At 32.4% G+C, this 27860-nt stretch overlaps 2 protein-coding genes across 2 annotated transcripts; one reads left to right on the top strand and one right to left on the bottom strand.

Moving 5' to 3' along the window:
* Positions 1-955: 955 nt before the first annotated feature.
* On the top strand, positions 956-16771 carry LOC111618494 (U3 small nucleolar ribonucleoprotein protein IMP3-like). The gene is made up of 7 exons (XM_023360034.1): positions 956-1049; positions 2145-2403; positions 10273-10380; positions 16094-16168; positions 16260-16339; positions 16399-16523; positions 16640-16771. Exons 1-7 carry the CDS (start codon positions 956-958, stop codon positions 16661-16663), a joined length of 765 nt encoding a protein of 254 aa, XP_023215802.1. The 3' UTR covers positions 16664-16771.
* On the bottom strand, positions 16714-27232 carry LOC111618522 (general transcription factor 3C polypeptide 5-like). Its single transcript, XM_023360063.1, has 8 exons — positions 27087-27232; positions 25068-25281; positions 22268-22519; positions 22063-22196; positions 19611-19818; positions 17602-17759; positions 17312-17528; positions 16714-17242 (listed from the first exon to the last, which is right to left on the bottom strand). Exons 1-8 carry the CDS (start codon positions 27198-27200, stop codon positions 17127-17129), a joined length of 1413 nt encoding a protein of 470 aa, XP_023215831.1. The 5' UTR covers positions 27201-27232; the 3' UTR covers positions 16714-17126.
* Positions 27233-27860: the final 628 nt, after the last annotated feature.

Genomic DNA, 27860 nt, shown 5'->3' with positions numbered 1-27860 from the left:
CCAAAGTACTTTGTGTTTAAATTAATAAGCATGTGTTAGGGATGCAAATCAGTTTCTCAGAATCCCTCCTGGTGTTACCAGACTGGAGAAAAAAAGCTCGACCTTTAACCCTGTGGCTGTCAGTGGAAGAAGAATAAAACTAGTTTCTTCTTCTTCTTCTTCTTTTCAATTTGCGAATCTTTAATTAAATATCGGAATCAAGGGCAATCGACGTCGATTAAACAAAGGGGGTGGTTAAACAATTCAGGAGAATCCGAGAAAATTCGATACTCTTAAGCGGCAATCAGTACAAAATGGCCTTATACTTTAAGGCACAGCAAACCACTAATCAACAAACATTAACCCCTCTAACTGCTTCGGGTGTATTCCCGGTTTAGTTAGAATCATAAGTCACTTTACGCAGGCAATCACGTCTGCGAAAGTAGAGACTTGTAATTCTCTCTCAATCCCTTCCTCCTAATGATTGTTATCTCCGGGCCATCGCGCACCACTTTATGCTCATGATTCTGCGAATAATCATTAAGAAAACCGTCCCTTCTTGACTAATATCCGACATTAAAGGGCGAAACGGAGTTAAGAGACGTGACAGAAAACATCTCCGAGGGCATTCGAATGGGTAATGGTGCAATATCTATCAAGTGCCCAGATTCGTAATTCAACTTAAAGATACGGTCTAACGTAACCCGGTATTTAGCCAATCTATCAACTTCTCTTTTAAAAATATTTCTCTCCGCCGTTTGTTTATTCTAATTTAAGGCGATCCGGTGCCATTTTTCGAGTGTTTTTTGTGAAAACGATCATCGTTCAAACCGCCTGTTAAGCCAGAATCGCTCAGAACATTATAAAGGGTGCCATCATCATCATCATCATCGCGCGCAAAGAAAAAAAATAAACCTTGAATATACCGCATTCGAGAAGATCGAGGGTAATCCCATCTTTAATTAAAAATACGGTGATGATGAAAGCACCAGATGGTCTGGAAATTCTTCCATATCCACGACTCAAGGTGAGAGTAATCTCATCTCCCGGAGCAAAGGTTATAGGTCAGAGTGAGCGTTTTTAATCCCGCATTTAACGCAACCCTTTTACAAATTGTGGCGGGAAGATTCAACGTGACTTTTCGCGTGTTGCAGGCCTTCATCTGAAGTTAAATCGGAGAAACTTCTTTAGTAATATTTAAACAGGAAATGCGTAATTCTAGAGAAACATAAGATTTTATAGCTTTAAGAGAGTGAAAATCTTCAAGAATGTCTGCAATTAAGGGTTTTTTCCCCCCACATATTTATGCCTGATATGGCGCGATACGCGTGCTCCGATTCATTTTTTTTTCGTAAGTTTAACAGTAAATTCTTATTTTAGTTAAATTTTTAAACAATTTTAAGACTTTTAAAACAATTTCTGAGCTCGGCTTATTTATTACGTTTAAAATTNATATAAGCCTGAAATGCATATGTGAAAACAATAAAAGAAGTGTCTAACCTGAAAGCTGTATTGATAGTCTACTGAACTTAATTTGTCAGATTAAAGAGACATACATTCATAACAAAATAATGGCTATCATAAGTGATATTTATTTAGAAAAAAAACTTATTTACAAATCTTTTCAAAATACAGTTTGACCGGGATCTTCTAAAAACCGGACCCTAGACATTTGTCTCATTTGTCTATGCGATGATCCGGCCCTGCTGATACGGTAAATGTACAAGCCTGCTATTCTGTAACCTGCTTTGAGTCTGGATTTTCTCAGAAATTTTTGTAGATGAATTGACTTGGATTTATCCTTATCGGGCTCCAACTTTTATAACTTTACGCCCACAATAGAGCTGTCAAGTGATGAAGCTTTTGATGATGGATGAAGAAAGTATTCACTATTCATACATAAAATTAATTCCAATTTACTGTTTTAAAAATATACATTGTTATATAATAATTTCGTCTGCCATATATACAGCTTGATATATATGTGCCTAGAATAATAATTTATTGCTATGTCCAACTTTAATTATGTATGATTAGTAAAACTTTAATAAAGAATTTTTCATTTAATTTTATATTAATTGCTATACATTTCAATATAAATACTTCAAATTTAGAATTTAATTTAATTTATTTTATAATTAAAAAAAATAATAATAATAATTAAGAAAAAAAAATTAATCTTCCATTACGGAATTCTCCACCGCTAGAGGGCATTACCGTTCATCAATTAGACACGTGTTTAGTTAGGCCTAAGTTTCAGTATTGTTTCGTTGTTTATTGTGTGAAAATAATGCGTAAATTAAAATATCACGAGAAAAAACTATTGAAGAAGGTTGACTTCTTATCGTGGGAAGTCGATAACAATCTACACGAAGTGAAAATTATGAGAAAATATCATATACAGAAGAGAGACGACTACACAAAGTAAGCAAGCTTATGATTATAATACTTTATTTCTATATTATATAGGTATATACGATGCTAATTAATCGAATTCTTCAAAATAGATTATGAACTTTTACAGTTAACAAGGTATAAAAAAATTATTCTGAAGTAATGGTTTGTTTCTCATTTCATCAAGAGACACATCATCAGAAACATTTATTCAAACTTCATTACATGTTCTAGCACATAAGCCCTAGATGAATGGAGATACAAAAAATACTTTGAGTGACGTCTGTTACAAAAAAGCATCTTGGTGTTTTTCTTTTCAACAAATTACAGCTGTCATACATTTCCCACAGTCTCTGTAAATGACTAACTTGTTGCACAAATACAATAGGGTATTTTTGAGCTTAGATATACAATTCAGTATTTTTTAAATTTGATGTAAAAATCATGAAGGAAATTCTCCCATAAAAAAGGAACTAACTTTTTATTAACATTTTTAATAAAACATGCTGATCATAAATCAAATTCAAATTAATATCAATTGTTAATGATGTGCGCATTAGCTCTTTTACTTCTTTCAGAATGCCATTGTTAAGTTTGTTATCATAGATGTAAAATCAAGAATATTACATATATACATAAGTAACTTTTCATGAATATTCCTTATTTGATATTCTAATTCTCACATAAAAATTATACTTTCTATAAGAAAAAATTTCAAAATAACAGGTTAGTTCAGCAATCAGTGTAGTGCTGTATACTAATGTTATTTTGCCTATCAAATAGTCATTTTGTTGGAAGATAAATTACATCATTTCGTAACATACATTCTGCTTTATAAAATTTTATTGTGTTGTACTAGTGTATTATAAATTAAAGCATAAACAACTTTAAATGTTGCCATTATTAATTTATGTTTGTAGCTTTTGTCATTTGTTTTGTTTATTATTATTTGTCACCTTGTTTACCTTGATCTGAATCATCATCTGTCTCAAATGAAAAAGAAATTACACGCAAATGAAAAGGCCATAAACCATTTGCATTTGTAAACAAAATCATTATTATTTTTATGTTCCTACATTCTATTCTTTATTTTATTCACAGAATAGCAGAATAGATATTTTTTTTTTTGTTTTAATTGACAATATAACTAAACTATTTCAATAAATTTAAACAGTTCTTTCAATTGAATTTTAGAATAAACATTACAAAACAGTTATGTAGAACAATTTTTTTGATCTGTTATCGGATGGCTGATACGCAAGGCCGGATTAACTCACTTTAGGGCCCTAGACACTTTTTTTTTACCGGGCCCCTCCCTCTCCCACAAGAAATAGAGCACACAAAAAATATAAAACAGTAAATAAAACAAAAGTAAATAATGTGAAAAACTAAAACAAATCTTAATTTTTTATTAATAAAAAATATTTAATCGCTGTAAAAAAGAAAAAAAAATGTAAATTATCAGAAGAATCTTATTTACAAATGATATGAGTGTATGTCTCTTTAATCCGACAAATTAAGTTCGGTAGACTATCAATACAGCTTTCAGGTTAGACACTTCTTTTATTGTTTTCACATATGCATTTCAGGCTTATATAAATGCTAAGCCCCTCTTCAGTGCAATAATATGGTTCTGTCTTCTAAAACCACGGTGCATAACGTACAACATTGGGAAGAGTTTTTAATACAGCCATTAAAAACATCTAAAATACACTTTCCAAACATTCATATGGAAAACCTGTTTTCTCCATCCATTTGTATCCAATATTCTTCTAAATATCACTTATGGTAGCTGTTATTTCGTTATGAATGTATGTCTCTTTAATCCGACCAATTAATTTAGAAGAATATTGGATACAAATGGACGGAGAAAACAGGTTTTCCGTATGAATGTTTGGAAAGTGTATTTTAGATGTTCTTAATGGCTGTATTAAAAACTCTTCCCAATGTTGTACGTTATGCACCGTGGTTTTAGAAGACAGAACCATATTATTGCACTGAAGAGGGGCTTAGCATTTATATAAGCCTGAAATGCATATGTGAAAACAATAAAAGAAGTGTCTAACCTGAAAGCTGTATTGATAGTCTACTGAACTTAATTTGTCAGATTAAAGAGACATACATTCATAACAAAATAATGGCTATCATAAGTGATATTTATTTAGAAAAAAAACTTATTTACAAATCTTTTCAAAATACAGTTTGACCGGGATCTTCTAAAAACCGGACCCTAGACATTTGTCTCATTTGTCTATGCGATGATCCGGCCCTGCTGATACGGTAAATGTACAAGCCTGCTATTCTGTAACCTGCTTTGAGTCTGGATTTTCTCAGAAATTTTTGTAGATGAATTGACTTGGATTTATCCTTATCGGGCTCCAACTTTTATAACTTTACGCCCACAATAGAGCTGTCAAGTGATGAAGCTTTTGATGATGGATGAAGAAAGTATTCACTATTCATACATAAAATTAATTCCAATTTACCGTTTTAAAAATATACATTGTTATATAATAATTTCGTCTGCCATATATACAGCTTGATATATATGTGCCTAGAATAATAATTTATTGCTATGTCCAACTTTAATTATGTATGATTAGTAAAACTTTAATAAAGAATTTTTCATTTAATTTTATATTTTAACCCATATTTTTCTTTCTTCATGTTCTCGATATGTCACTGACATATCAAGAATTTTGAGAATATGGATGCTGCTCAAGGCAGATTTGGGGAGACCAAGGCACCTGCCGCCTGTCGTTTTTGGAGAATGTTACTCAATTATTACTTTAGTTATCTAATCTTACTAATTGAAGCCTTGTGATATGCATTATTATACTGTATTTATTTTTATTTTAAAGTAACAAAACTGATTGCTTTGATATCAAGAGGGTGTGCTAAACCACCATAAACCTGAATATGCTTGTCACTTGTTATATTGTAATACTATACTTTAGAATAACAGTAGTTTTTATAGACTAAGAGTATAAAAAATTTCAAAATACTTGAAATACATTAATAATACTTTTGAATTCTTTGTCAAGTTTAAAAAGCATAGCTGTTAAGTCTATGCATTAAGACATATATTGATAGACTTCTCCAGAGTTAGTTCATGGTCTACAGTTTATAAGTTGATGTCATTTAGGCTCCATGATAAATGATAAGTTATGCATCAGAATTGAAGTAAAATATACGAGTTCCTATCTTTATTTGATATATATGCTATTGTTTTCTATTTCTTTTAAATATAATTTATTAAATTTAACAACTTTAAATTGTTTTATCAGTTCATATGTCATAGCTTAATTTTTCTTTTATGGTATATTTTCATTATAATTAATAATTGTTAATATAATAACAGCAGTTTTTTAAAAATATTTTTAAATTGTGACAGTGAATGAATACTTTATGATCACTTAGGAAAATCCCAGAGGAATTGAGAAATTCACAACAGTTCAAACATTGCCTCGGGTAGAGGAACATCATTGAATACAATGAGCGAAACAAGTACTCATCTGTCATCCTTTATCATTAGATACAGCATATAGTTTCCAATTCATATGAACATATTAAAGTAAATTGGCTTATTTTACACAATTGTCTGATAAAGACGTGTAATTATTTAAGTACTAATTAAAATATAGAGTAGAAAAAAGTGAGAAGATATAAATCTAATTTTAATTTAAATGATTGTTTAATTCTTTTTCATTTGGCCCATTTCTTGCTTCAATTTTGACATTTTTTTTGTTTTTTCATCTCTTTCTCACTAACTTAATCGTTTATTATGGTTATTCATTGAAAATTTTTCTATCGCCCACTAACTCTCAGTATTATCCACTACACTTTTCTATGAAATACTAAAGGCCCCTTCTGTTATCTTCTCATTTAAAATGCACTTCTAAACAACAAGCCAATTGTGAACGAAAATTTTCCCCTTTAGATAACTATACTGTTCTGTTTCGTCACTACATTTGCTCTCAAATTATAAATATAGAGAATATTTTTGCATAAAAGTGCTGTTCTGCTTAGTTTTTAGTTATTAGTCAAACTTTCGAAGACAAAAATTCACTTTTAATTCATCGTTTAAAGCAGTTGGTTTAAAGGTTTAAGCATGAAATGGGACGATGACGTCAGTTGGATAACCTTGAAACAACCCTCACTAGAGGTTTTTTTCCCTGTTATCTTCTCTTTTAAAATACATTTCTAAACAGCAAGGCTGTTGTTGACAAAAGTTTCTCCCTTTACTTAACTCTATTTCGTCACTACGCTCGCCCTTTACAGATAGGATTTTTGCTTGAAAATGCTGTTTTGAGTGGTTTTCGGTTCGTGGTAGCTAACCGTTTGAAAACTAATTCATTTTTAATTCATCGCGTAAGCATTTAAACACGAAATAAGACAAAGACGACAATTGTGTGACCTTGAGACAATCAAGATTATTTTACACATCATAAGCAAATATTCGAGAAAAGGCAATAAGTATGATCTGAAGTCCTCTTGTATCTGTAAGTCTGGTCATTCACCAGTAAAAAAAAAGTAGTGGAATGACAGGTGACAAGTTGTTAATTAATCTCCCCATATCACAACCTGGCACGTATATAATAAACCAAATATGCAGCACAAGTGCAAATTTTATTATTCAGAACATTACCAATTTCTTTTTAATTTTCTTCTTTCTTATTTTTAATTATAAATATCCTGTTTATGAAGTAACTTAATGATTAAAGTATTGTGCGAATGGATTATCTAATGTTATACATTGTAAAAATTAAAATATTTTTATACAATAAAGTGTTAAAAACTTATAATTAAACTGCATCTTTTCTACACAATGAATTTTATACTGTATATATGTATGGCATCTAAATAAGATATTAAAAAGTCTTATTGCATATTAGAATCATTGTTCATTATAATGGAAGATTAACAAAGAGAAATTATTATATTTTCTTATTTTTATTGTTTCTTTACAGTGCAAAGTTTGATAAGTCCGAAAATTGTTCTTTGAACTTGACAAAATTGGCTTTATTAATGTGGAAAGTAATAAATCTGAAGATTAAAACAATTCCTTCTGTTTATAATGAACAAACGAGTTATTCAGTAACTGGTTTCCGAGAAAAGAGCAATTTTTATTCACTTTTTTTAAGAAGAAAAAAGTAATAGAAAAGTGTAACAACGGATCGACACTGTTTTTCCACTAAGCATCGCTTTTCAATGAGCCTATTGTTTGCGCTGTTAGATAAAAGAAATGCAGTTTGATCTTTTGGATTTTTCTCTAATTATTGGAGCAAAGTTCAAATAAGAGATTTTTTTTAAAATAGTATCAAATTTAAGTGAATTTTTAACAGTAATTCTTCTTTTTAAATTAATCAATTATTGCTTTAAAATTGAATCTGCAAAGAAACCTGCTATTGAAGTCGATATCATGTATCTTCTCAAATACTTTCAGGCTGATTAAGAGTAATTTTGAGGAACTTATGGATAAAAAAAAAAAAAACAGTCCTTTGAACACAAAATCGTCATTATAAGGACCGTTTTTTAGTAATAAATTTTTCCGAAGTTGGACTTAATTAGTGTAAAAAGACTTGGAAGTTGCCGTGTTCAGTAAAATAGGTGGCATCTTTGCGTATTTGTGACGAGTCGGACTGTTTACTCGATTTTTTTTTGTTACCATTAAATTTTATTTTTTTTAAAAAGTTGAAGTCTGCCTCCATGTATTTTTAATGCTGATGGATGAAGTCGAGAAGTGATAAATGTCGTGACAATTTCTCTTCGTCGCATATACGATTCCCATCCTTCAAAATTAAAAACTTGAATGTGGCAATTTAACCTATTTTCACAATCTTCCTTTACATTGACATAATACACTTTCACACAGGAGTTTGTTTGTCTTCTTTTAAAAAAAAAAGAAAAGGAAGGGGGACTAGATTTTGTAAATATGTTGTAAAGTAACTATTAAAAAAAAGGAGATTTATTATACTATTCACATATAGTCTTGTTATACTTGTATATTAAAAGTTTCCCTGTATAAAAAAGTCTTATCTAGAATAATTACTAGGGTAATATATATACAAAATAATGAAGTAATTTATAAACCTATTGTTTTTTTTTTTCTTTCTCTCTTGTGAAACATTAACCTACTTGATGCTAGTTTTAAATCGTTTCCGACCATCCCATTCTCTCCGACTCGTTGGAAGAAGGTCGCACGTTCCGTCATTAAGTTCGGGAATCGAATTAAATTTTCAAATATACCATTCGCAGATTGCACAAAGTCCAAATTGCCAGACAGAATTCAATTTTATTTATTATTTAATTTTTTTAAAAAAATTAAATTTGTATATCTTGGTCGTTAAACTTCAAACTTGTATAACTAGTTGTAAGAATGGGAATAGCTCGATTTTTACAGTTTGTAATAATAGTAGCGAAGCCGAATAAATAATAAATTAACTAATTAAATTTATTGGCGGTTCAAAAAAAAATTAAAACTACCGCCGGGAAATTTTTTAATCCGTGTTTTGAGATCTTTCGACCTTTACCTCCAATAAAAGTTAATCATTAACGTCGAACGCCGATCAAATCGACTCTCGTGTCGAGAAATATTTCAAATTGTAATGATAGAACAGGTCTGTATAACTTTTTCTTTTTTAATTCTTAAAATATATAGAGACCAGTTTCATGAAATTTCTTTGAAAATGTAGCAAGAGCAAAACAGGACTCGCATTCTTCAATTTATTTTTTTTTAAAAGAAAGAGAAGTTGAATGTGAAAAATAATATGAATATTTTTATTATTCAAACAAGCAAAATGTTGATTGTCAAAGATACATTGAATCCTCTATTAAACTTGATCTAAATATTCATAACTATGGCAATTATTAGTGAAGAAGTGCAAAAATATAAAGTTGAAAATTACATTTGTTTTGCTTGTAGTTGATATAGAATCAGAATGAATGAATGATTTTAATTAATGAATATCAAAGTTGAATTTAGCATTGATATTCATTAAAATTAGTAAAATATAAAGCGCACATATTTTTAATTGCATTTTTTATGTACCGTACTTACCTACTGAATTCGAATCAATAGTTCCCTCGCTCCGTTTAGATATTTTTTAAGCAATAGTTTAGTAAATTAAAGTAATTTCAGCATTAAAAATGAGTTTTTTTTAATCATTAATTCTATAAATTAAGAAAAATTTACCATAAATTACATGAGGACTTCAAACAAAAAGTTGACAAAAGTGATGTTACTAGGAGATAAACTTAACAGCAATTAATTATGAAGCTCTTATCACAAGAGATGTACTTAAATCTATACATTGACATAAATATAAACATTTCAAATAGCAATTATATATGACTTGATGATGCTAAGTGCAAATTTATTGCATGTTAAGTAGGTCCTTTCCCCTAAACGTTACATTATACAAGTCAAGTTTCAAGTAATGCAAATTGATTGAATGCTGTCATCGTGCTAAACATAAGAAAAATTATTCAAATTAGAGTTAAAACTAGTCAATTTAATGTGTGTTGCATAAATTAATCTTGCAATTGGAGTGTACCAGAAAACAAAAGAACTCGTAGAGATCGTGCCCCTTCCCATCGTGATATTTAGATTTTTGCATGATAATTTATGCCGAACTCATTCAAAGAAAAAGCAAACTAGGAAGTGGAGTGTGAGTGCAATTCATAAGAGGCTTGGTCCATTTGTCTGTCCATAACTTCCTATTTCCTTCAAACCAGATGATATGCAAAGCCACACCTCTATTAAACCTTTAATTTTTTCATGCATTTTATATATAACGCACATGTGTGTAGTTTATTATTCTAGATATTTTTATTTATTCTATTATTAAGTAAATTTAACCTATTATTGGTTCTCTAAATAATGAATTTTATTTAAAGGTACAATAAACTGTCCAGAGAAATTCGAGAATTGTCCAGGAACATAAAAGAACTGGATTCAAAGGATCCGTATCGAGTGGAGTCGACGGCCCTTCTCCTAGAAAAACTGCAAGTATAATTTAATTTTGTTATTTTTAAATGTATAAATATTAAAAATTCATGATAACAGTTTAATTTTAAAACAATATATATGAAGTTTCAAAGCAATAAAATGGCTTTCGTCGACCTATAAATTTATCAAGACGTGCAAAATATAGATTTAATAAGTAATTATGATCCATATATAAGTCAAATAAAAGGAAATTGAATTATTTTTTAAGTATAAAAGTCAAACTAGGTTTGAATTCTATGAATAATTTTCATTAAATACTATTAATAATAGAGTAACACAAATTTTCAGAATTTAAATGCATAAAATTGACTTATTTTCTGGACTGTAAAACACATTTAGAATTAAATTAATTAAATCACAATTTATCTAGAATTAAATCATTGAATTTCTTACTGTCTGCACATGTCTTAAGGGCAATTCATAACCGTTGCTCTTTCCCCTCCTCCAATAATCAACTCGAATGTTTCATGTTGAGATTTCAATCAGTTTTTGAGGGTTTAATTACATAAAATTCACTCATTTTGTAAATTATAAAATGCACGATAAGTCTAAAAAGATATATTTAAAGTTATAGAAATCGGAAAATGCAGGAGAAATTAAAAAAAGACCCGAAATATGAGGACTTCAGAGGAAGAGATGAAGATACTAAGAACAGAAAATCCCAAAGAGGGAAGCTAGAGAAGATTTTCTATTGAAGAAATCTTTATTATCGAGGAAACTCCTAAAGAGGAAGAGAGATAGGAGGGTTAAAAAGAATATAGAAGGATAGAGTATTAGAAAATATGAAGAAAGATGGTTTAACAGAGGAAGCAGAAGCAGAGCTAAAGACTATTTTCAGTTGAGAAAACCTTCAACACTAGAAACTTTGGAAGGAGGAGTATCATTCAAGTTCTTAAGTTACTCATCTTAAGGACAATTTGTAAATGCGCCCTTAATCTTTCCTGGAAATAATTAACTGCTGATCTCCACCTTTTATTAAATTAATTCCGAGAATTTAAATATATAAATAGGATTATAAAACCAAAATACGGCCGCAAAGATTTATTTCGAATTAAATCATCGAATTTCTTATCGCCCGCTCTCATCTTAAGGTCAATTTGTAAACATGCCCTTAACCCCCTCCACGAATAATTAACTGGCAACGATTTATGTCGTATTAATTTAAAACAAAGTCGCTTCTCATAGTCCCGGGGAGGTCGGAGGTTCCCAAAGTACTTTGTGTTTAAATTAATAAGCATGTGTTAGGGATGCAAATCAGTTTCTCAGAATCCCTCCTGGTGTTACCAGACTGGAGAAAAAAAGCTCGACCTTTAACCCTGTGGCTGTCAGTGGAAGAAGAATAAAACTAGTTTCTTCTTCTTCTTCTTCTTTTCAATTTGCGAATCTTTAATTAAATATCGGAATCAAGGGCAATCGACGTCGATTAAACAAAGGGGGTGGTTAAACAATTCAGGAGAATCCGAGAAAATTCGATACTCTTAAGCGGCAATCAGTACAAAATGGCCTTATACTTTAAGGCACAGCAAACCACTAATCAACAAACATTAACCCCTCTAACTGCTTCGGGTGTATTCCCGGTTTAGTTAGAATCATAAGTCACTTTACGCAGGCAATCACGTCTGCGAAAGTAGAGACTTGTAATTCTCTCTCAATCCCTTCCTCCTAATGATTGTTATCTCCGGGCCATCGCGCACCACTTTATGCTCATGATTCTGCGAATAATCATTAAGAAAACCGTCCCTTCTTGACTAATATCCGACATTAAAGGGCGAAACGGAGTTAAGAGACGTGACAGAAAACATCTCCGAGGGCATTCGAATGGGTAATGGTGCAATATCTATCAAGTGCCCAGATTCGTAATTCAACTTAAAGATACGGTCTAACGTAACCCGGTATTTAGCCAATCTATCAACTTCTCTTTTAAAAATATTTCTCTCCGCCGTTTGTTTATTCTAATTTAAGGCGATCCGGTGCCATTTTTCGAGTGTTTTTTGTGAAAACGATCATCGTTCAAACCGCCTGTTAAGCCAGAATCGCTCAGAACATTATAAAGGGTGCCATCATCATCATCATCATCGCGCGCAAAGAAAAAAAATAAACCTTGAATATACCGCATTCGAGAAGATCGAGGGTAATCCCATCTTTAATTAAAAATACGGTGATGATGAAAGCACCAGATGGTCTGGAAATTCTTCCATATCCACGACTCAAGGTGAGAGTAATCTCATCTCCCGGAGCAAAGGTTATAGGTCAGAGTGAGCGTTTTTAATCCCGCATTTAACGCAACCCTTTTACAAATTGTGGCGAAGACAGAAAGGTTTTCGAATTTTCTATATTAATAACGACAACGTCGCAGACAGCTGTCGAATTCTCCCCTCTCGTATCGCATTTCTCCAACTCTTTTTTACTCTTGGCACTTTTTGCTCCGTCACACGAGACTCTGTACTTTTGACCTCTTACCCCAGCTTCTGATTCTTCAACTACTGTCCGTCTGTCTGACAAGATACCATTAAATTAAAAAAAAAGAGAGGAGAAAGAGTTAACTGTTATCCCCTCCAGCCTTAATGATGTAGATGTGTCCCAGAAAATGGTCTTTGTTTGGCTCCTGACAATGAAGGATAGAACTTAATTACCAGAAGGGATTTTTCAGACCCCGATCAAACAAAGGATGCGTTTAATAGTAGTTATTAATTTGATCGAAGTAGACAGGCAGAAACGCATACGATCCCCCGTACAACTACTACTACTAATACTTCGGCTCTCTCTCCCCCCCCCTCTTGCATGAAATTCATCTTTCCAACTCTGGGAGACCGAGCGGACAGCATTCGTGAGAGAATGTAGATTCTACATACATCATTTCAAAAACCGTATTTCACTGGTTATTTTGCAAAACAGGAGGGGCAAAGTTCTAGAAATATCTTCACGTCTGCCCTTTCTCCCCTCCTAGCTGTGAGCTAAGGTAATAACAGGATCTTATCTAGCATAACGATCCACCCACCAGGAGAATCTTCCTCCTCGGGACGTGGGCAGAGTTTCTGCAGAAAAATGTATATTAAACTCCCCCCCATCTTTAATACGTCCGACTTATATTCGAGGTCGTTGAATGTTTGCTTCGTCTGCAAAATCTTGCACTTTGTCACCCCCTTTTTTTTTGGTGTTGCTGCTGTTGGTGCTTCGAGTAATCGGATACTGTCGCCGAGAGAGAGGAGCCTCCTCTCTCTCTCTTTTTTTTTTTTTACGAGTTAATTACCGTTCAGATAATTTTGCAATTAAATTTTTAGCGATGCAAATATCGATAAGGGGACGTCTGCCGTATTTTTGCACCATTAGACACGCTTATAAGGGTGCTCGTTGCATTGGATTTATAATTCTGACGCCAAAAATCTGGACGAACTCGTCCAGACGGAAATTTTATTTATTTTTTTTTTTTTTAGATTTAGAAGGTTTGTTGCTCCGATATTTTTGATTATTTTAAAGGTTTCGACTTGTGAAATTGGTTTGCGAAGATTTTTTTTTTGCAGTTTCTGCTTTTTTTTGGTGCTGTTGAGCATCTAAAAAAACAGTTTTTCCCCTTCCACGTGCAGAGAATGAGCAGCAAAATGGCACCATCTGTTACTAGAAAATAGTATTTTCGACAAAGATTAGTGTAATTTTTCTTTAAAAAAGCAGTCATCTTCCAGGTTTTTTTTAAATAAAGGGAGTGAGCGCATCATTAAAATTTATTGCTTCAAGTTTTTATAATTTTGTTAAGTCACTCGGAGTCGAAATTTTTAGGGAAACGGCAATAAAAATTTTGTTATTTTATGGCGAAATTTTCAAAATGCAAACCCCCCTTTTTTTTTTCTTTGTTTTACTGCAGAATACGCTTTAAATTCTGGTTGTAGAATGTTTATTGCTCCTAATTGCAATTGCGGTAAATGTTGCATCCCAGCATTTTGAGTATCATCCAACCGGTTGCTCGGGTAATTTTTGCATTAATAGAAGTTTGCGGCTGAAGTTTTCTTGAACGTCGAGCGCCGCTTACAAGATAGCGGCGCGACGTTCGACGTTCACGTTTGAGAGATGAAAACTTCGGCCGCAACCTCGCTATTTTCGTAAAATCTAGACGCAATTCCGATCGCTCACACGCAAAAAAACATTAATTAAATTGCGTGTTTTTCTGCAAAGGCTCAAACTTTCACTTTTAACAGCGAATCGGTTGCAGGAAAATGGAGGAAATTTAAATTTTCTTCACGGAAAGTTCGTTAAACAAACGCCCAGGAGCGAAATTAATTCCATTATTTAGTTTCGAGAAGGGGAGCAAACTGAATTATTGAAATGTTTTCCTCTTTAGTTGCGTGGGTAGTGACGCGTCAACCGTGCAGAGTTGCTCGGAAGAGGGGGGGAGAGAGAAAACGTTGCAAAAACAAACTTCGTAACGTCACATCGTCGTCGTCGAGAGGAGGGAAATCCAGTCGTAAAAAAACACGCAAATTCCGTTTATTAAATTACTTATGGAACACTAGAAACTAGCGAGTTAGAAGAATTCGTGGCATGATTTTTGGATTATGCATTTATCTAATCTTAATTAAGTATCAGCGAAAAACAGTCGAGTTTGCATTTTTAGTGGGTTCTTGCAAGAAACCGGATCGGACGGAGTGACACGACACCCATCACGATTTTTGTTAGCCCAGCCTTGTCCCACAAAACTTTTCACACGTGTTCATTATGACAGCTCGGGAGTTCAGAGGTCAGGGACTCTTTCGTCTTTACAAAACCCTTTCACGGACCTGCCGGGGTAGAAATTTTTTCCCTAAATCATGTAAAACCCGTGCATTGTATTCAAATGAGTGGCATTTAAATATATATATAGAGAGAATATCCTTAATCTCTCTCCGGAGCACTTTATAAGTTATATATTGCCTCTCGGATGGACTGGTTTGTTGATAGACGGTATCAACAAACCTGTTGGACGGACATACTAAACACCTAAGAGTCATCTGATAGGAGTTGAATGATGGCACCCCAAACTAGTTTCCGACCGAAAGCGAAGCATTACTATGCGGTCTGGAGCTCCGCCGGGGTGTTGAAGATTCGGAGAAAGCTTAAATTCCGATCCGGCCGGAGATTTCCGAGATGCTGGAGAAATTCTAGATGCGCAGTGGTTGTCTGAAAGTCGAGCGATGAGATTTATGACGGTGTAGTTTATTTAACTGCGAGTGTCGTTTTAAATTTGTGGAATAACGAGGGTTCCGGGACGTCCTGCGGTGCATTTGGGTCCAGAACAAAGGATGCGTCTGTAATCTTGATAGATCTGTGACGAGAATTTTAAGTCGCCGATTAATTATTTATGCAATCGTAACAGAGATTTAACTATGTATTAACGTCGTGGTATTACACATGCAAATTTTGGCCGAAGCAGAGCAAATTAAACTGTTCAATTTACCTTTCACTTAACTAAGACTGAATAAAAATCTCTCTTTTTTTTCTTATATATAAAATTACCAGTGCATATGCCGAATTATCTTGTCTCCAGTTCGTTACCGATCCGTGAAAAATAACCAAGTCCGCATTTAAGACTTTTTCTCTCCGGTTGCATGTTAGCTTTTTATATTTACAATTTAATTCCATCAAGCATTACTAAATAAGACAAAAAAAAAATCAGTGTTTTTGTCGATATTTTCATACTCAATGAACTTGTTTTTAAACTGCCGCCTTCCTCCCTTTTAGATACAATATAGGACTTATACCTACCAAGCGCAATCTGGAGTTATGCGATAAAGTGTCGGCATCATCCTTCTGCAGGTGGGTCCAAAACTTTGATATTCGTGTTTTTAAATCATAAGGTGCAGTGTATTAACTTTGTGTGTGTATGCTATTTAACTTTGATTTTCAGGAGACGGCTACCTGTGTTAATGGTGAAGAGCCAGATGGCAGAGACGCTACGACTCGCCACGCAATTTGTCGAACAAGGACGTATCCTTCATATATCTCATAATCTGTTTTCCGACATAAAATTCCTTAACGGTCGACAGATGTTCGCGTGGGTACGGAAATGATAACCGATCCGGCGTTTCTCGTCACCAGAAACATGGAAGATTTTGTAACCTGGGTGAACGGCTCGGCAATAAGGAAACACGTACTGCAATATAATGATATGGTAAGTCGAAGAAAATTACAAACTTCGAGGTCATTCTAAAAAATGTAAAAAAGATTTCTTAAGTACGGAGGAAGTCGAGGAATCGAATTACTTACTTTATTTATTTTATCTTGCAGAGAGACGACTTTGATCTGATGTGAACTTCTTCCAATGATGTTTGTAAATATTTATGTATTAAAATAAAACTTCAAACATTCAGAACTTTCATTTAATAGCATATTTGTGAGTATATATAATGGATACAATTTCATTTCAACTCTCACAAGTGAAAGAATGCCTCTGGTTCCATTAGAATAGTCATTTGTGATGTCACTGGCCGTGACCTTTTGCTTCAATTTGAAAGCATTCTATTTTAAAGATCATGCTTTTCTTTTTAAGCATTGTACATGGTAGGCAAACATTTGACTTGTCTGACTTCTCCATTTAATCCGAGGGCTTTCGGATTGAGGCAGTTCAACAGAGTAATTCCATTTACAAACAAGTTTATTCAGAGTTTCGGGTTTCTTGTAATAGGTACTATTACGGATTCCTTACATGTTTATAATACAGCTGATATATATGTACAAATTAAATTCTCGTCTAGGCCAACTGCCACCGAAAAATTTACTCCATTTCTTCGTAATCTAAGGATTCGTCTTCCAAGTCAACTAAATAAGAATTATCGGAATCATTAGGCTGCACTGCCGACGGTTCTATTATCTTTTCACTTTCTTGTTTCTCTATATTAAAAATAAATGAGGTAATTCAACACAATATAATGGAAAATAACAGGAAAAAATCATACACACCTTTTAATTTCTCTATTGTTTCATTCATGTGATGAATCATGATTTCACGACAACGTTCCAGAGCTCCAGGCTTCAACCAGCCACCTTTTTCCATGCAGTACATTTCATAATTGTCGTTACTGTGAATGACATCCTGGACTTCTGGAATGTCGATGTCGCACAGCTGATAGAAATTCTGTCGGTAGTGTGGAAGACGATCCGGTCCAAAAGTGTAGCCCTACGTTCGAAATAAAAATCTGTATTTTAGCGGCAGCAGATATTTCCCTAGAGAGAATACAAAGACGGCAGACCTTGTTTTCCTTTTCTGTGCCTTCCGAAGTACCGGGTTTCGAGGCCAGCTCCTCTCTCTGCAGTTTCGCAATTTTTGCTTGCGACAGATTTATCTTGTTGGGTAGTGTGTAGGAAGAGTTTCCACGCTTACTTTCTACTATCACTTCTTTTCCTGGTGCTATTTAAATAAATAAAAATTTCAGCTTTCCTTTTCACGTTGTGTATTTGTTTAGTTTAATGCTAATTTTTAAATTGCTTACAGCATGTAGTGTGGAAAGTTAATATGTATGTGCTGCCATCTATGAATTAAATCTGCAGTGTTTCAAAATTTTATAAGCCTTGTGTAGATTACAAAAAAAAGAAATTGCATACAAATCACAAGATTTATTCTTTAATAATTAAGAAATCTTATCTATTGTTTTATGTTATTTCACTGATTATAATAGATTTTTCAAGATTCCATATATCTGACTTTCACAGTTGATGATTTTATTATTTTTTTAATAGAATTCTTATGTCTTGTAAACAAATCATATAGTTTGACATGTAAGAAATATTTTTAATATTTCTTACATGTCAAACTATATGATACACTATAGAGCATGATATACTATTAAAAATAGAGCATGTAAGAAATATTTTTAATATTTCTTACATGCTCTATTTTTAATATCCACTCGTTGACGACGACAATTTAAACACCAAGATGGGGTTTGGATGTAATGTTGCTGATAATATGTGATTATAATATTATAGTGCAGAGAGAATTTCCAATGCAACAGTGGTACAATTTAAAGGAATCGTTAGTACTTTATAGGACTGCCTCTTGCCTGGAAATGTGCAGTGTTGCAATCAAGCTTGGAGGCATACAGGCACTGCTGCTATCCTGCAACAAATTTGCCCACAGATGTTACAACCGTATGCTCTGTATCCGTCACACTCATAGATGGCCAAAAAAATATAAAGCAAGTGATCAAACAATGATCATTTGCTAAACTTCCTTCAGGATACAGGACATGTCTTATCATGTTCTGATCCAAAGACTGAAAAGTGCACATGCGCACGCATGTGCACTTTTCAGTCTTTGGATCAAAAAACAACTTTAAAATAAGTGAGAATAGTAAATGGCCAACTAATTTCATTTCAGTTACTAGCATAGCATATATTTCTGCAATATTATACTTTAAGACAATGTGTTAAATAAAAATTCCAGAGTATCTTTCTCTAGCAACTGTTGCTATAGTGTATCATTAGAAAAGATTACTTACCATATAATGTACTGTACCTACATTCCAATTTTTTAATGATTTAAATACTATTTTGTATAAATAAAAAATTGTTTTTTTAGTCATTTATGAGATAATTAAAGATGATTTCCTTTACAGTTTATCAGTGTCTTCGGCTTCCTTTCTTTGAGTCTACTTTCCATATATTTTGAAGACATTGGCGAAAGCATGGAAAGACTGCTAGAATTAATTCAATTATGCAAATTTTCCCCCACTTGTTTTTGAGTTATTTTAACTTTTGTTCATCGTTCTTCAGTTGTGGCTGTTTAATTTACTTTTCTTTTTCCTCCCTCCATGGTCTGAAAATTCAAACATGCTGCTCAAGCTACAGAGAGCAATTCTTTTATGACTGTTACCCAGGCTGAATTCTGAATAATTTCAAGATATCATTGACAGTCATTATGGCATTCACAGACAGTTTGGAGTCATAAAACTTGCTTTGCCCCAACAACAACAAAAGTGAGAGACAATGATTTATTTTAAGTCTAATTTTTGTAACCTGAAGATGTCTTATAAAGTAAGTTAAAATAAATATTTTTAGCTTAAAATTTATATATATTCATTTAGAGTCTGGGAGTCCATTGACACTAGTTTCTTCTAACACAGACAAAAACTACTTACACATATGATATTTTGGATTAGCACATGAATAAATTTATCTGTCACTATGCAAATTGAGAGTTTCTTTTTATATTTATAGTATATCATTAATCAAATAAACTGTTCTTGATAAAAGTACTTACTACTTCTGACTCTGAAATCAATTTGTTGATATATTTTTGATTCAGGATTCTTCTTTGGGTCGTAACCAAATCTCACCCAGAGGCTTCTCCAAGGTCCGGTGACATAATAATATGCTAACACGGGTAAAATTGCCTTCAGACTCAGCGGATCACAGTCCAGTTGCGCGGTCAGAGCATTTTTCGACCATATGGGACGTTCCTCGAACAGCTGGAAGTAGCAAATTAAAAAAGACTTAGGGTGTGACTATGCAGACGTGAATTTAGTAGCGAGTGATATAGTTCTCACAAAGGAAAACACGCACAAGTGAGAAGCGAGAAATATTGCCGGCAAGAGTGAATTTCTGGTTCTCGCACGTATCTGACAGGGTTTGATGTTTATCACGTCTCACCTCACTTGCTCGGAAAATTTGTTCGCTTGTGTCTGCATAGTCGCACTCTTAGATGAAAGTAAATAACATTGTGAATTTTATTTACTTTCAGCCAAAAACATATTGAGAAATGAAACGTTTTTGGTTAATTGTAAACAATCCTCAGAATAATACAGGCTGTATGAAAAGTTACTGTGCAGTGGAAAAGGTTTAAGTAAAGTTTTACATATGATAATACAATTTCTCTTACAGTAAATGTTGGAAATGTCTTCCAGAGGCCCCAAAATCTGGGGAATGAAGTCCAGAGACCCAACAGGCGAGATTTTTCTAAGACTTCTTTACCGTTCACATAACCAGAACATCTGTGAGCAAGCAGTAATGACATTTACTGCAAAATGGAAACGTGGGACACAAATCACATATGTAAAGCAATACATAAGTTGTAACTTTAATGTCATTACAAATTTCTCACATCACAGTAATTTTTTGGATGCTCAATAGAAGACATATTTTGTACTATATTTCCATACAAACAACAAGGATTTAAAGTGATCCTGCAGTCTGACTGGGATTGTTCTCATAGTGCAAAAAGTACAAATGGAAGGAAGGAAACTAGATATTTTTCATATTGTCTTCTTTTTACAGATAATTAAAATACAATAAAGTTCCCTTATTTAAAACAAAATAATCAGAATTAAATTATAATATAAACAAAAAAATTAGCATTTGTTTGTATTTTATTTTAATATAATATAAAAAAAACCATTCCATAATTTATGGAAAATCTGTTTAAATTTGCTAATATATTTAGCCTAAACTTTCCTTCGAAGATTATACAAAATGCAATATGAATTGTTCATTAGGTTATCAGGATTATAATGACAACGATGGTCTTCTTACCAGTTTAATATTTAGATTCTTTCAGAATGACGCGCGAGAAATGTAAGAATATGACAATGGCATGACTGAAAAATTTCTGAACTTTCAGACTATACGTATTCAGAAGTTTATAGAATCATCTGTTTCTGAAAAAGAAAACTTTCTAAGATTTAAAAAGAATTTAAAGAAAACAACTTTAGATGTTCGGTGAAATAGTCTTAAAAAATTTTAAACAAACATCAATAAATCGAGAAGTATGTGATGTTAAAAATTGTAGCCTGGCATTGTGACAATCATATTTTAAATTTATTTAATTTAAAATTTGTGGCTTGCTCCTGTGCATCATACTTTTTCCTTTAACAACAGAGTCGTGCCGGTCATCTATCTAACACCTTTCGGGGAAGATTTTTGCATTGAAACATGACTTCTGGTTTGCATTGGAAGTTTGTATATAGTTAAGCAGGGTCTCCTGCCCCTAAGGTTTCCATACCTGGTTTCAGATTTCATCTATCTAACTCTGTTCTCAAGATTAAGGAAAGACGGATGGACAGACGACATTGGGAATTTATAGGTTTACAATTTTTTCAAATTTGCATCCCAATTAAAACTTTGTGGAATGCACCCATATTAATAATAAAATGCCTAAGAATATTCCTGTAAAGTTATTTGAATAATCAGTATCTGGAAATTACCCTTATTGACATTAATGAAACTAGTATGAATCCAGGACGATAATTACATGTAAAAATTACAAGAAATTCTTTTAAATTTCCACAAAATAATATATAACACACATTTACAATTTTAACCGTTGCCAAAGAAAAATTTATTTTATGTTTTACATATTGAGGCAGATAAGTCTACTATAAAACGTCACCTCTGCCATAAGACTTTGTTCCTGAGGCGTAAAAAAGAAGGACGAAGAATCCCCACGTTTTCTGTTAATTCCTTATGGAAATTTTTTAAAGAATTTAATGTAATTTTTTTTAAATGTCCTTATAATTTCCTTCTTTTATTTAGACTTAAAATACAAAAAGTTTGTTCTAAAAATTAAGTATTTTCCACAATATTTTCTATTTTGTTGAATGTGTTTTTGTGTAGAGGATAATCATATATCTGTTCAACACTGAACACCTGACTAAAAATTTTAAAGTAATTATCTTTTTAGAATTATTTTTGCAGAAATAAATGAACATCTTCCCTACCTTCTGAACTTTTTCCGGCAGCAAACTGTCTCCGCATTTCATTTTCATGTTCTCTTTGGCATTTTCCATGGGTTCGGTCGGCACTTCATCCTCGAAATTCAGAAATATTGTGTATCCGAATCTGGTCTGCCGTTCTAAAGACGCCAAAAAACAATTAGAGTAAAATTTGTCAACAATCATTTAATAATAAAAAAATAATACTTGCTTTTGCCAATGATATTTGGTGGAGTCTTCGTTTTTTGTGCTTTAGACACATCGTGCGTGATAGTATCTCTTCGAAAATTATAATTACTAGGCATATCTAATCTACTGAACATGACTGGCATGATAAACAACGGTGAAGATTCTTTATACCACGATGGAAATTGCAGTCCTCTTGGAATGATTGTGGGAATAATAGATTTATAACCTTCTTTTGGCGTATTAACCATCGGTAAATACTGAAAATCCATCATTCCTAAACAAAAATAGCACGAATTAGCAGATAATTACTGACTTAGATAAAAATTAGTTTCAGACTTTATTATTATTACGAAATAGAAAAAAAGATTTAATACCTATTTGAAAATTTATAAGTTAGTGTAGTTTTTGTGTAGAGGATAATCATATATCTGTTCATACAATACATGTGTAAAACATTAACGATTTCTATATGTTGTAGTCATGCAAGAAAACAATGTTTTACTGCACATTAATTCAAATTTTAGAGCTAATAATGTTGAAAGACTATGTAAAACAGAAGTGAGAATGTTCTGAATTCATCAATTTAAGATAGTTGACGCAGCTGACGTTCTTTATTATCTGTTGATTGTCAAAATCAAAATAAACAACTGACAGATTCATTGATGCAGACTTGCCAGAATACTTTAAAAAATTAAAAATTGCTACTTAAATAAATCAATTTAAAACTTTTAATATAGGAAAGAAGTGTTTTTAGTCAAATATTTGACCATATTCAACTTAAAACAACTTATTTAACCTATGACTGCATTCTTAATTCAAGTTAGGAGTTAGACTTAACTTTTGACAAACACAATATTGAGTAGTCGTGATAATTTTATAAATTACCAATTTTAGAGTAAAAGAATTGCCTTACAGAATGTAGAAAATTAATTTTAGTTTGGCCAAAAAGTTTGGAAGTGCTGCAAGTCGGACTTAGCAATGGTATAAGCTGGTCGTTTAAGTTTGCGATGTCATCAACTCTGACTTGCAGCATGCATAATACTAATTAATTTCTAAAACATTATTTCAGAATGTCTAAATATAATTAGTAACTGTAAAAAGACCGTTGTTGTAACCATCATTTTATTTTACTGATAAATGAATGCACAAACAATAAGACAAAAAATTGTTATGGCAATAACTAAATAACCATTTTTTAAATTTCATATGTATTTGCATTGGATAATATACTTTATCGTTCCTTCTGTCGCTAAATCCTGTATTTATAAATCATTATGTATTGTTACTTGGTCATTAGCAAATTGATTCATTAAGGTGATGACAAAATCGCAGTGATACGATTGACGTACTATAAAAATCTCTGACGTTTTTGTTTTCACCCGAAAGATAAAAAAATATTAATCGTAAGGCCGATTAATGTTTATAACCCAGATGGACAATACAATAAATATCACCAATAAAAAGAAAACACTTTCTAACTATTAGCAAATTATACCAAACTTAATACTTAACATTACTTTTAGAATAGTAATTTGGATTGTGACTAAGTTTATTTAACCCTTAAATGGATTTGGCGAGTCCACTGGACTCATTCTCATATTTCTGATAGTTCCTTGTTAAATAGATAAAATTTCTATGATTTTTATCTTCTTCTGAGGCAATCATTTTTAATCTATTGCATAAAAACATGTAATTCTTTAATCAAAAACAGTTTACTTTTAATATTTTATAATACCAAAGTTAACACAAGTCCTGCTTCTAAATTCTTGATTTTTAACTGATTATTAATTAAGCCTTGATACGGTTGTTTTATTCAAGAATTATTCTTCATTTCAAATGAAATGTAAGATAAAAAATTATCTTTGAAATCATTTTGTAAATATTACAGATCATTACAAAACATTGAATTTTTTTTAATGTAAGTGTACTTAAAGGATCTCTCAATGAGGGAGAAATGCTCAAACTATTCACTAATGTATCAGATTCTGATCGTCACGACTTCGCTGATCACGGAACATCTGAATCTAATACGCAAACATCATGAAACTCGATGTTTGGCTTTACGTCTGCAAATCTGTTGGATCAATAGACTGTCGTGTGATTTCAGAATCTGAAATAGAGGAAACATCTGATGAACCTGAGTTATTAGTGGGTAAAGATAGTACATTTTGACAGAACATGCCATACTAAGAGAACACATTCACATAACAAAATCATAAGCTGTCTTCACAAAGTTATAATTAGTATATTCCCTTTTTATTGATTACTTAAACACAGATTTTATTGTAAAATTTAATAATAAGGAACATCTTCCTTGATGAGTGTATCCAACAAATGAAACCTACTCTGAAATAAAAACTAGCAGAATTGAACTTTTGGCATTTCTGGCCTTCTCATTACTGCATAACATTTGAAACAAAACTAAAAACATGCTGTTTAGTGGAATCGAATTTATTTACAAAAAAAAAACAATGTTTGTAACAAACACTTTTTTGTGAATGGATTACGCAATTTCCTGTAAAAAAAAAAGTAAAAATAATTTCTTATTTATTACTACATCTTAAATTTCATGTAATTTTTGTACAAAATGATTAATGCTTTAATAAAACACAAACTAAGATTTATGTCAATTAAAACTACTGTTATTTGACAAAAACTTCAACATAAATTACACAAACACAAAGTAACCCTGGTACTATAAATTTTGCATCACTGCCTAAGAATTAAGATGCATTTATCTTGTAGATATGATTCATTACACAGTTTCTTGAAATAAAATAGCTAAATTAGACATTATCAAACATATAAACATTAATTCTTACCTCGAAATTTATAAGTAGTGTCTATAATTCCAACAATTTCTAAATTAAACTCGTCGTCGTCACTCTCACCATCTAGTTGCTCTCGATTTTTGCGAACTCTCTTTACCTTCATAAGCAAGCTGGTCGTATTAAAACGATCTCCATGCGCACACTTACAATGAATGTCTTGCGGCCTGTAACACAGTTCCAGTCGCCTCGATGGCTCAGAATACACCTGTAAAAGATAATTTCAAGTAATTATTTAGATGCACGTGCTCACTAATTGCAAAGTAACATTATTTCTTAATATGAGAAACCAATATACTCTCAGTTATAACAACAGCTTTGATTATGTCTTAATTCAGAGTAAGGCCTACACAGATGAGAGTAGAAAACAAAGTCTGAGCTATACAACCCAAGAAAAGTAGATCCCAGATGGAATTTGAACATAGATTCGGCCCGAATGGGACTCAAACCCACGACTTTCACTTACCGCGCGAATGCTTATGGCAGTTGAGAATGTCTATTTGCTATACATCGGGTTTCGGTTGGTGTGTATATTTGTATAACTATGCCTTGCTGGGTATGCGATGGCCAACTGTGTGCCTCGAGTGGATGTTTCTGGACGAGGATGCGATTGCGTCTCCAGTCGGCACCGTAATAACTGACGATAGTTATATGTTAACCTTATATATACTGGAAGAGGAGATCAGACCGGAGGTCTGGGTAGCATAACTGGCAACGCATTCGCATGATAAGTGAAAGTTGCAGGTTCGAGTCCCACCTCGGGCAGATTCTTTTCTTCCACTTTAATCTAAATTACTGAAATTGTTCATACCAGTAAAAAGTATGAGGTAGTTGCCAAATTTCTGCATAATACTTTTCTAAAATCATGTCTATAACATATACCTGCAAAAATTGTTGTAAATGGAATACAAATTATAATGTATTTGAATGAGTTACATTCTAGCTCCCGAAATGTTTTTATGTATAAATTATATTTTGATAACTAAAGCTGTATACAAGTACTTTTCTAATGGGGTTTTTACATACACTGTATATACATTTTAATAAATAATACGTACTGTATACAGTTAAAAAGTAACAAGAATAAATCACAAAACTCGAGGCTGGTTTAAAGTGAACAGCAACATAGAGTTTCAAGGTTGTTAGCGGTCACCAGAGTGGATAACACCATCCGGTTTATAGTCAAACTTCGGCCGGAAACTAACTCGACACAGCATGTCATTGAATTTGGACTTACATTGCCAAACTGAAAATATGCACATAATAGTTTGATGTCTTCCAGAGTGGAGAACGGTAAATGTAATGGAACTCTGCCCTTTCGGTGCCACCTGCCAGTGGAATATAAACAGACCCTTCAGAACTTTATTTTGTAATAGTTAATGTCAGCTTTTGTTGTTATTAAAAGAATTGTGTATTATTGGCACGAATACATTTATTAAATTAGATCAATGCCACTTCTTATGAACTTTTTGCATGACCATAAACATTATATATGTGTACATATAGCTGCATATTACCTTATATTAATACATAATCTTACATTTTAACACGAAGAAATGTAAGTTTATATTTCAAAAATAATTCCACGTTTGAGTGTTATTTTAAGAATGGCCAATATGACTACCGTATATTCCGGCGTATAAGATGACTTTTTAACTCAGGAAAATCTTCTCAAAAGTCGGGGGTCGTCTTATACGCCGGAATATACGGTAATGTATTTTCAGTATCACAATACCATCATTTCGACGCCATGTTTGATGAAGTGCGAGTGCAGAGGACCACGATTTCGCCAAATGTCTGCTTACATAATATATTAAATTTTTATTTTTACAGCGATTTCCATTAACTATTTTAAATATAAAATGGTAATATAATATATATTCTCTTAATGCGGGTGGCACGTGGTAAACAGTCGTACTCACCATTTCAAACATGGCGTCGAAGTGACGGTAGTAGGCACTTACAGGTTTACTGTACAACAGAGATTCTGCAAACGTAGTTTAATGAACTTACTTGATTAATATGTTCCTGGCCATTTAAAGTTTGAATCATTTTGTTCACATTTTGAACTACGCCCGGATATTCTATACAAACTAATTTTTTACGATGAAAAGTCACGTCGCACATGTTCCGTTAACAAATGTCAACTATCAGTAAAAGTAAAGTGTTGCCATCCCAACATAAAAATAATTTTAAAAAATATTCTCTACTAATTACTCGAAATTTTATTAATTACTATATTAATTACACACGTTTTATGAGTAATAATAATAATAATATAAATGTAATTAAATTTGAACGAAAACATTTATTTCCTCAAAAAGCAAAGTTGTTAATGAAAGTAACACGGAAGAATGACGCTTCAAGCATGCATCAACATGTTGACCACGAGGTGGAAAATCGTCCAGTATAATTGGTGTAAACAAAACCTTGCTTTTTACAATAAAACTAACACTTTTAATGTCACAGCGCTTCAAACATTGTCCTATTGTTTCTGGCGCAACTTGTACTATAAAAGAAGAGCTTTGAGTTACGATTCAAACAATAATTTTAAATGGAAAAAAAATTGGGATATGGCAAACTCTCCGCTCGACATCTTTTTCCAGGACATGCATTACAATTTAGTTTTCCTCTGGTGACAAACTATTTAGTAATTAATTAAACATAATCTCGGAAAAATGGCCCAGTGTAGTTTGGCTTTACACATTTTTCGGTTTTGGTGATGTTTGTGTATTAAATGTAGATGTTCACGATGATCAGAATCTTATGCATTAGTCAATAGTTTCA

Source organism: Centruroides sculpturatus, unplaced genomic scaffold, assembly GCF_000671375.1.
Source record: "Centruroides sculpturatus isolate CEXI.00-Female unplaced genomic scaffold, Cexi_2.0 scaffold156, whole genome shotgun sequence".
Classification (NCBI taxonomy): domain Eukaryota; kingdom Metazoa; phylum Arthropoda; class Arachnida; order Scorpiones; family Buthidae; genus Centruroides; species Centruroides sculpturatus.
This window is presented reverse-complemented; position numbering and strand designations above follow the sequence as displayed.